This window comes from Gadus chalcogrammus, chromosome 6, assembly GCF_026213295.1.
Source record: "Gadus chalcogrammus isolate NIFS_2021 chromosome 6, NIFS_Gcha_1.0, whole genome shotgun sequence".
Lineage (NCBI taxonomy): Eukaryota > Metazoa > Chordata > Actinopteri > Gadiformes > Gadidae > Gadus > Gadus chalcogrammus.
In genome coordinates, this window is record NC_079417.1 from 2332486 (window position 1) to 2340773 (window position 8288).

The 8288-nt window shown below is 49.7% G+C and overlaps 1 protein-coding gene across 1 annotated transcript; it reads left to right on the forward strand.

The window, feature by feature from the left end:
* The first annotated feature begins 971 nt into the window (after positions 1-971).
* On the forward strand, positions 972-4928 carry LOC130384923 (protein rapunzel-like). Its single transcript, XM_056593324.1, has 3 exons — positions 972-1042; positions 3230-3726; positions 4149-4928. The coding sequence occupies exons 2-3, from the start codon at positions 3233-3235 to the stop codon at positions 4840-4842; spliced, it is 1188 nt and encodes a 395-aa protein (XP_056449299.1). The 5' UTR covers positions 972-1042; positions 3230-3232; the 3' UTR covers positions 4843-4928.
* The last annotated feature ends 3360 nt before the right edge of the window (positions 4929-8288 follow it).

Consider the following 8288-nt stretch of genomic DNA (forward strand, 5'->3'; position numbering starts at 1 on the left):
TTGTCCGCTTCAGAAGAACACTACGACCCTCATTCGATCATTTCAGAGATCAGAGACCCCCAAAAACATCTCACCTTTGTACCATTGTACAATATGATAGGTATTTTGCACCATATTCTTACCTTGAAAAAAAACCCCACATTTCTAAATAGATCTTCCTTAAAAATGAATGTTGTCTTCATAGGCCTATGTGTGATATAAATTCAATAGGCCATTTAAAGTGTGCGTAATTCCCCCAACAATGATCCGGGAGTAAGAATAATACGACTGAATATGAAATGCTTTGATATAGAAATACACCCAAATACCAAAAAAACAGACATGATGAATTCATCTTACCTCACAGATTCATCTGCGTTCGTTTCCAAACCTTCAGAGGAGGCATCCGAGGGAACATTAATAAATAATGCGTAGTAAACCAAATGCGCAAATGGTCACTCACCAAATCCCATACTGTACAAAATATATTACCCATAGCTCATGTGTATTTTAGAGCCCATCCCACCGTCGGTATAAAAGTATAAATGGTCACACTTTGCCGACCGCAGAAAATAAGAAACATTCTGTCGAATAAACTGAATTCAGCCTCTCCGACCTGAATCCTGCCTCACACACCTATTTTCTTCCTAACACCCCCCCCAGCTCTCTCTCTCTCTCTCTCCCACTCTCTCCCCCTCTCTCTCTCTCTCTCTCTCTCTCTCTCTCTCTCTCTCTCTCTCTCTCTCTCTCTCTCTCTCTCTCTCTCTCATCTCTCTCTCTCTCTCTCTCTCTCTCTCTCTCTCTCTCTCTCTCTCTCTCTCTCTCTCTCCCTCCCCCCCCCCCCCCCACTCCACTCCTCGCAGCACAGAACCAAACTGATTGCAGAACCTCATTGCGCACCTCCCTCGCTGTGGATATTTTTCTGATCTTTTCCACCCACACTGACAGAACGAGAACCGTGGGAATCTCCACCAACTCACCAGATAAGAAGAAAAAAACTCCATCGTAGCCGTTGCTGGATCAGGCCGGGCGTGGACAGGAGGACAGGAGCCGTCAGCCTGAGGTACAGAGACGAGCGGGTTCCCCTAGTCCACATCCATCAACACATGAGGTGTGTCCGTGCGGAATCCATGCGTAAAGGATGCATTCCTCCTCAGTGCGCATGACTTTTTTCATGAGTTGTTTTCTAACACACATCAGCTCACCATGGTCTGTACTTGTTTATTTATCTTTCTTTGAATCCATGGTGCTTTTGCTGTTGTGTATTCGAGAAACTGAGAAAAAAAAACCACGATCTGTGTGTTATCATCAAATGTTGTTGGTCTCGTTTCCATTCCATATAATATTGCGGAACAAACTTGATTCCCTGACGCACTATCTCTGCTCTGCGCATCCTGTGCGGAGCGCGTCCGATCAGATGGGAGCGGGTAATTTATGCGCGGTCGCAGACGAGGATGAGGAGGGATTTCTAAACACCGCGCGGCCTTGGTGTGGCCTCTGTGCACCATGACTAGTAAACAAACTCAAGGGCGTGTGTGTCGTATTTACTGATGTCGAGCTCAGGCCGTCATCTGCCGTCATCCTCCATCCCTTTGGGGCCATAGCCTGATCTTCGGCTCAAATCAATCAATCAAAGACAATAATCAGTTCATAATAATCATTAATCATTTCACAACTAATAACATATAACATAAACCATTAATCTAAGAACTCTGAATAACCAAAGCTACTCTATTCCCTTTGAAAAGAGACCACATTCTGGTTAATTGTTCATCATAACAATAACAAAGTAGGCCTATCATAATTATTCCCACAATAATGTAATGTATGATGTGTAAGTATGTATTATAAGCAGAAGCATTCTACAACACATTTTATACACAGACCAATCAGTGCAATACAAAGAAAGACTCGATTTTACAACCTTGATTATTGATACACAATCCTAGCAAGCGTTAATTTTCATAAAGACGATTTTCATAAAGACGACGACCCCCTTTCTTACGAAGACAGGAACATATACGTACGGCGTCATTTGTGAGGACTCCGTTGTGGACGGGAAACCGTTCACTTGAAGCCTGCTGAGATCCAGCTCGTCCTGAATAACAGGATCTGCTCCCTCCGAGAGACCAGATATACCTCGCCCGGAGAGGCTGCACGTCGGGTGTTATGCCGTCTCCCCTGAGGTGCTCACCTTTGTTCTCAGGACACTCTCGTCTTTTGTTCAAAGCCCATTCAGTTTCCTCCATGAAGGAACGAAGGTGTGTTATCCGCACAGGGCCGGTGGGGAACACTGCCCAGGGGCCCACGACTAAGAGGAGGCCCCCAGCCCAAAGGGCCAGTATTTGTAATATTAATACAAGTATTAGTTGTCCCCCAGCTGAAAGGTTCTTGGTTCGAACCCCAATGTCCTCACTAAGTCTTTGCGTAAGATACTGTCACCCTAGCTGCCTCCTTGAAGGCTAAACAAGCCTCCGTTTCATCTGAGGATCTTCCCCCTCCGAGTTGAAGAATGTGATCCGAGCAGTCGTTACAGTCCTGAAGGTTTCAGAAAGAACTGACGTATTTGGTAAAATGGCAGCCAGTGAAACGACTGCTGTCCAAAACCAACGTCACACTCAATAGTCAACTGTTACTCTGGAAAAGCATATTGAGGCAGAAGTAGCAGAGTTCTTGTATTTTACGGATAATGTGCCTCTTTGACCACGTTATACGCTTTAGACAATAATAACGCAGAAAAGTTCATCAACAATCTATGAGACCAAGCTGGACAGTTTTCAACTGAAAAAAAGAGATTTGGGTTTAACTAACCCCCCCCCCCCCCCCCCCCCTCTCTCTCTCTCTTTATTCCTCTCTCTCTCTCTGTCCCTTCCCCACCTCCCTCTCTCTCTGTCCCTCCCTCCCTCGCTCTCTCCCTCCCCCTCTCTCTCTCTCTCTGTCCCTCCCTCCCTCGCTCTCTCCCTCCCCCTCTCTCTCTCTCTCTGTCCCTTCCCCACCTCTCTCTCTCTCTGTCCCTCCCTCCCTCCCTCTCTCCCTCCCCCTCCCCCCCTCTCTATCTCCTCTCTCCCTCCCTCCCCCTCTATCTCCCTCCCTCTCTCCCTCCCCCCCCTCTCTCCCTCCCTCCCTCCCCCTCCCCTCTCTCTCTCTTTATCTCCTCTCTCTCTCCTCTCTCCCTCCCTCCCCCTCTCTCCCTCCCCTCTCCCCCTCTCTCCCTCTCTCCCTCCCCCCCTCCCTCCCCCCTCCCCATCAGACCATGAGCGCCCCCCTGGAGAGGGCCGTGGCCCAGAAGAAGGAGGCCATCGAGGCGGCCATGGAGATGTTTGAGCGCGGCGCCGAGGTGCTGGCGAGCGCGGTGGGCGAGCTCCTCCCCCTGTGCACGGCCGCCGCCCCCGTGCTGCGCCTGGCGCTCCACAACGTCCAGAGCAAGGAGGTCTTCTACGTCAAGGAGCAGTTCCTCACCGTGCGCAACCGGCTGGACGTGCTCTCGGGCCAGCTGGACGACATCGACGGGGAGCTGCGGAGGAGCCGGCTGGACGCGCACTACTTCGGCGTGGAGGAGAACGTCAGGAACCAGTTCAGGAAGTACATGGACATCCTGGAGGCCAAGCCGGAGTTCCACGCGGTGAAGACCCGGCTGTTCCGGGAGCACTTCGCCCGGACGGGAGGGGAGAAGAACCTCTATGTGCTGTACGAGGCGGTGATGGGTCTCAACAGCTTCGGGGAGTCGGTCCTAGACGTGGTGGAGAGGTGACGGTCCCTCTTCATGTATTTCCTGATTATCTGATCTATGAGGGTTAGGTTATGGCTCCTACCATTAACCGTACGCACTTATTGTATGTTGAACGTCCTGGCCCCTAAAAACAGTACTTAGCATTGTGTAGCGTCTTATCCTAGCTGTCTTTGTTGTATACGGGGAATGGGTTAACCTAGAGATTGTTAGTGCTTGGAACGTGGTTCTATGAACATCCTTACTGTACCGACAACGATATATTGTTGTTTTCTCCTTCTTCTGACAAATGTGCTTATTGTTAAGTCGCTTTGGATAAAAGCGTCTGCTAAATGCCATAAATGTAAGTGTAAATGTAACCCAAAGGCGCCAATCTAGGATTCAACACTTCACTCGTTCTGAACAAACCCAGCGATAACCTTGTTCTTCTGCCTTGTCCCAGGTACGTCTCGAGGAACCGGCGTCTCCTGGAGGACTTCTGCGTGAGGCTGAAGGAGCTCTTCTGCCTGGGTCTGATCGCTCTGCTGGGCCACTGCGCCCTCACCCAGGAGGACGAGGAGGACGAGAAGATCCAGGACTGGAGCGGCCGCATCGACCAGGTGGAGTCCAAGATGAAGGCCGTCATCGAGGCGTGCGTGGCGGCCTTCCCCGAGCAGGCCAAGACGGACGCAGAGCGGCTGCTGAAGGAGAGAGACGGGCAGGAGCTCCCGGACGTCGCCCAGGCTCTGCGGGAGTTCCTGGCGGGGAAGTACGACTGGGTGAGCTGGTCCGTGCGGGTCATCAACCACGCGGGGAGCACCTACCGCAAGTGGAGGGCCGGGGAGCACTTCCACCACGTGGCCGGTCGGAACTGGTTCGAGGTGCTCCAGGTGAACAACGTCAACCTGGTGGTCTCCTACCAAGAGGGGGCCGCTCCCCAGAAGGTCCCCCGAGACCTGATCCAGGAGCTGATGGAGGGCCCGGGCAGGAAGGGGAACGCCCAGGCCGTGGTGGAGGTCCTGGAGAAGCAGCTGGGCGGGTTCGTGGTGCACGCCGTCAGCCGCCACAAGGAGAGCACGGCCGCCTGGAGCTTCCCCGAGGAGTCGCACTACTGGGAGAGGCACAAGAACGTGGCGGTCTGCGTCCACCCGGAGTAGACGGGGGTTTGGTTTCTTGGGGTTTGGTTGTTTTTGGTGCGTTGTCGTCATGATGCACTATGTGTTTCGTGGAGTTTCTAGGTAAAGCGGATCTGCATTTATTTTGCACTATTTTTTAGCCGTCCATCGGGATCCTAGCTTTTTATTTGGTGTTGATGCAATTTCTCTGTGTTTGCTGCTAAATGCTAAAAGTGTTTTTAATGTTCAAAGTCTACATTACACACTTTTATAGGCTGTTTTTATAAAACTCATAGTTTACTAACAACTTTATTTAATACTAAACTAAATTAAAACGACATATAAAATATATATTAACGACTAAAAATAACTAATACATGTTTGGTTAACTTTGTTGTCGCAATGTTTTGTCTCAAATGCTAAATATTGCAAGCTTGTAGGCTACCAAAGAGACAGTGTGCTAAAGCTACGCCTGCTAGCTGCGCTCCCATTTGGTCAGAGAGGTGCTGGCCTAGTTAACACTGAAAGGCAACACGGAGGCAAGCCTTTCAAACGTGAACAACAGGGGACTTGGCAGACGGACTCACACAAAGTGCTCCTTGTTTCAAACTCTGGGAAACCAGTTTACCGTTGAACCGTAACCCAGAGTTTGACCACGTCTCCGTTGCTACTAGCGATGGAGCCGTGCGCATGAAATATTTCAATCACGGTACCGACCTGACGGGAACCGAATCACTGTAATAAATGTCAGAGTAACGAGTGTTCTGCATCATTTCTTACATATTACAGCAGTTAATGATGTATGCTTATCAGATGTGAAGGTAAAAGAGTCTTTATGGACGTGTGTGTGTGTGTGTGTGTGTGCGCGTGTGTGAGTTGGAGTGCATACTGTGTGTGTGTGTGTGTGTGTGTGTGTGTGTGTGTGTGTGTGTGTGTGTGTGTGTGTGTGTGTGTGTGCATGAGTTGGAGTGCATATGTGTGTGCGTGTTTGCGTGTTTCAGTGAGTGTGTGTGAGTTGGAGTGCATATTGTGTGTGCGGTGTGTGTGTGTGTGTGTGTGTGCGTTCGTGCCTGTTTGTGTTCAGCGCATATCTCGGTGCGCATCTGCGCGCGTGTGTTTTTGTGCCTGTTTGTGTTGTAGTTTACATTGTGTACGTGCACGTGCACTGGCTGCTGTGTGCGATCGTTTCACATGCACCCCGGTGGCGTCTCCTCGTGATAAAGCTCAGCTCTGCAACAGGCACGCAGGGCTAATTGAATTGATATTCGCACAGTGCTCAGCGTTTCCCGGGCGCAGATACAGTTTGATGGTCTATGAATAACCCGGGGCTGCGCTAATATCCTGCAGATGAGCAGCAGAGTGCTTGTCTCAGCGGGATGGACCCCTCCGGCTCCGGGGGGTGCAGGGGAGGAGCCCGGCGCGAGATGGAAAGGGTCTCGAGACGCCAGACCTCCCTGCACTACATCACCGCTGTCAGCGTGCGCCCTGCGGGCATGCCTGGATCGACGCACGCAACGCTTGGAGGAACACACACACACACACACACACACACACACACACACACACACACACACACACACACACACACACACACACACACACACACACACACACACACACACACACACACACAATGAAACTGCTGATCTTTTATGCGTATGATCAGGGATCTTTCTGACCAGTTACATTTTTTTAGTATTGAGGCTTTGTAATCAAGTGATGTTAAACTCAGTTTGGGCAATGTCTTGTGGCAGTGACGTCCAACTGTCATTTTACTGCCAAATATCTATTTGATAAAATATGAATAGTGATGAAATATGAAATGAGAATGTGAATAATAATTAAATATTTTAGAAAGGGGATCATTCTGGATCCAAAGAAATAGGATGGGGAAAAGGAGACATTGCATTTTTATATATTTCTCTTCCAAGATCCTGACAGTTTTCTGTGTCTGCAGTATTCAGCATCAACGCCATCGATGCACCTGCTCACTCGGAATAGGCCCGCCATCTCTCTATTCCTGGAACTCCAGACGCATGACTAACCGTTGAGAGGCACAATGTCACGTCACGGCTGTCTGGGTCTTTGCTCCAAACCCAGAATAAGGAAACAGACACAGGATGCATCCAGACTAAAGGATGGGCGTGGCCGAAGCTTTAGACCCAAATCCGTCTGTTAAGACAACAAAACAAAACACTGAGGAACCTGTCCCACAGAAGGACGGTTTTGCAACACAACAAAGAGGTTTGGCATCACAGATAAAACCAACGGCTTCTTCAAACGACCCGCAACCGGCAGTCATCAGCCACGGTGGTTCACCCTCGTTATTCACCCTCTTCATTGATAATTCATGTTCAGCATCCACCGACACATCGCGCCAACCGCGGTTTACGAGGTCGTCTGCGTCCCATGAGGACCTACGGGATCTACCTGATCTTCCTGATCTTAGTGATCTTCTTGATCTACGTCCTCTACGTGATCTATGCGATCTTCCTGATCTATATGTACGGGATCTACGGGATCATTGTGATCTTGTTGATCTACATCATCCACATGATCCACTTGAAGTTCGTGATCTCCGTGATCTTCTTGATCTATGTGATCTTCTTTGTGAACTACGTGATCTTCTTGATCTATGTGATCTTCTTTGTGATCTACGTGATCTTCTTGATCTATGTGATCTTCTTTGTGAACTGCGTGATCTTCCTGATACGTGACCTTCGTGATATGTGATGTACGGTGATCGACGGATGGTGCATCACACGGACGGTCTTTCTCAACAGTCCCTGCCTTTCTCCAAACAGTTGCCAGATGGCCTTTCTCCCCAGATGGTTTCTGGCTAACAGACCACACCACCACAACTGCTGATTACCTTCTACGGTGACGGAGTGGAGGGTTACATGGTGGGACTGTTTCACCCGTGGAGACGCGAACGGGGGCAGGAGGCTTGTTGTGGGAACCGGTGGATTTATTAGTGGCTGTGGGGGGCTTTGGCCTGCTGGGTAGTTAACGAGTATTGATCCTGAGGCCTCTTCCCCTGCAGGAAAGACTCTTGCTGAGGTTCTGCATCAACCCTAACGGTCTGGGTGGAGCTCAGTGTCTCGTTTATTCTATTGTGAACCAGACGGTAAGATCGGGTTCTCTCCGGTCTTAATTGAAATCTGAGCGGGAATCAGAGGTACAGAGCTGCCTCGCCAACAGAGGGCGCTGTGATTGGTCGATTGGTTTCTCTACAAAAACCAAACAATAAGTGGCTTGAGTAAGAGAGATACGATGTCATAACAAGGACATAACTTCTTAAATGCCCGGGCTGGCCTAATGGATAAAGTGCACAACACAGCCCTCCTGAAGTTAGCCATTCAGTCGTTCATCCATGAGCAGTTAACATACAAGAGTCAAATGGTGTATTGATCCTGCTCCCTGCACTCATCTCAAGGTAGGAGAGGGGGGGGGGGGGAGGTGGTGGACTGAGAGCTACGAACACCCTC

What these genes read in the sequence shown, in the direction of transcription:
- LOC130384923 (XM_056593324.1), top strand. Translation starts at nt 3,233, where the DNA reads ATGAGCGCCCCCCTGGAGAGGGCCGTGGCCCAGAAGAAGGAGGCCATC. An exon ending in GTCCTAGACGTGGTGGAGAG is followed by an intron (nt 3,727 to 4,148) that starts GTGACGGTCCCT and finishes GCCTTGTCCCAG; the next exon opens with GTACGTCTCGAGGAACCGGC.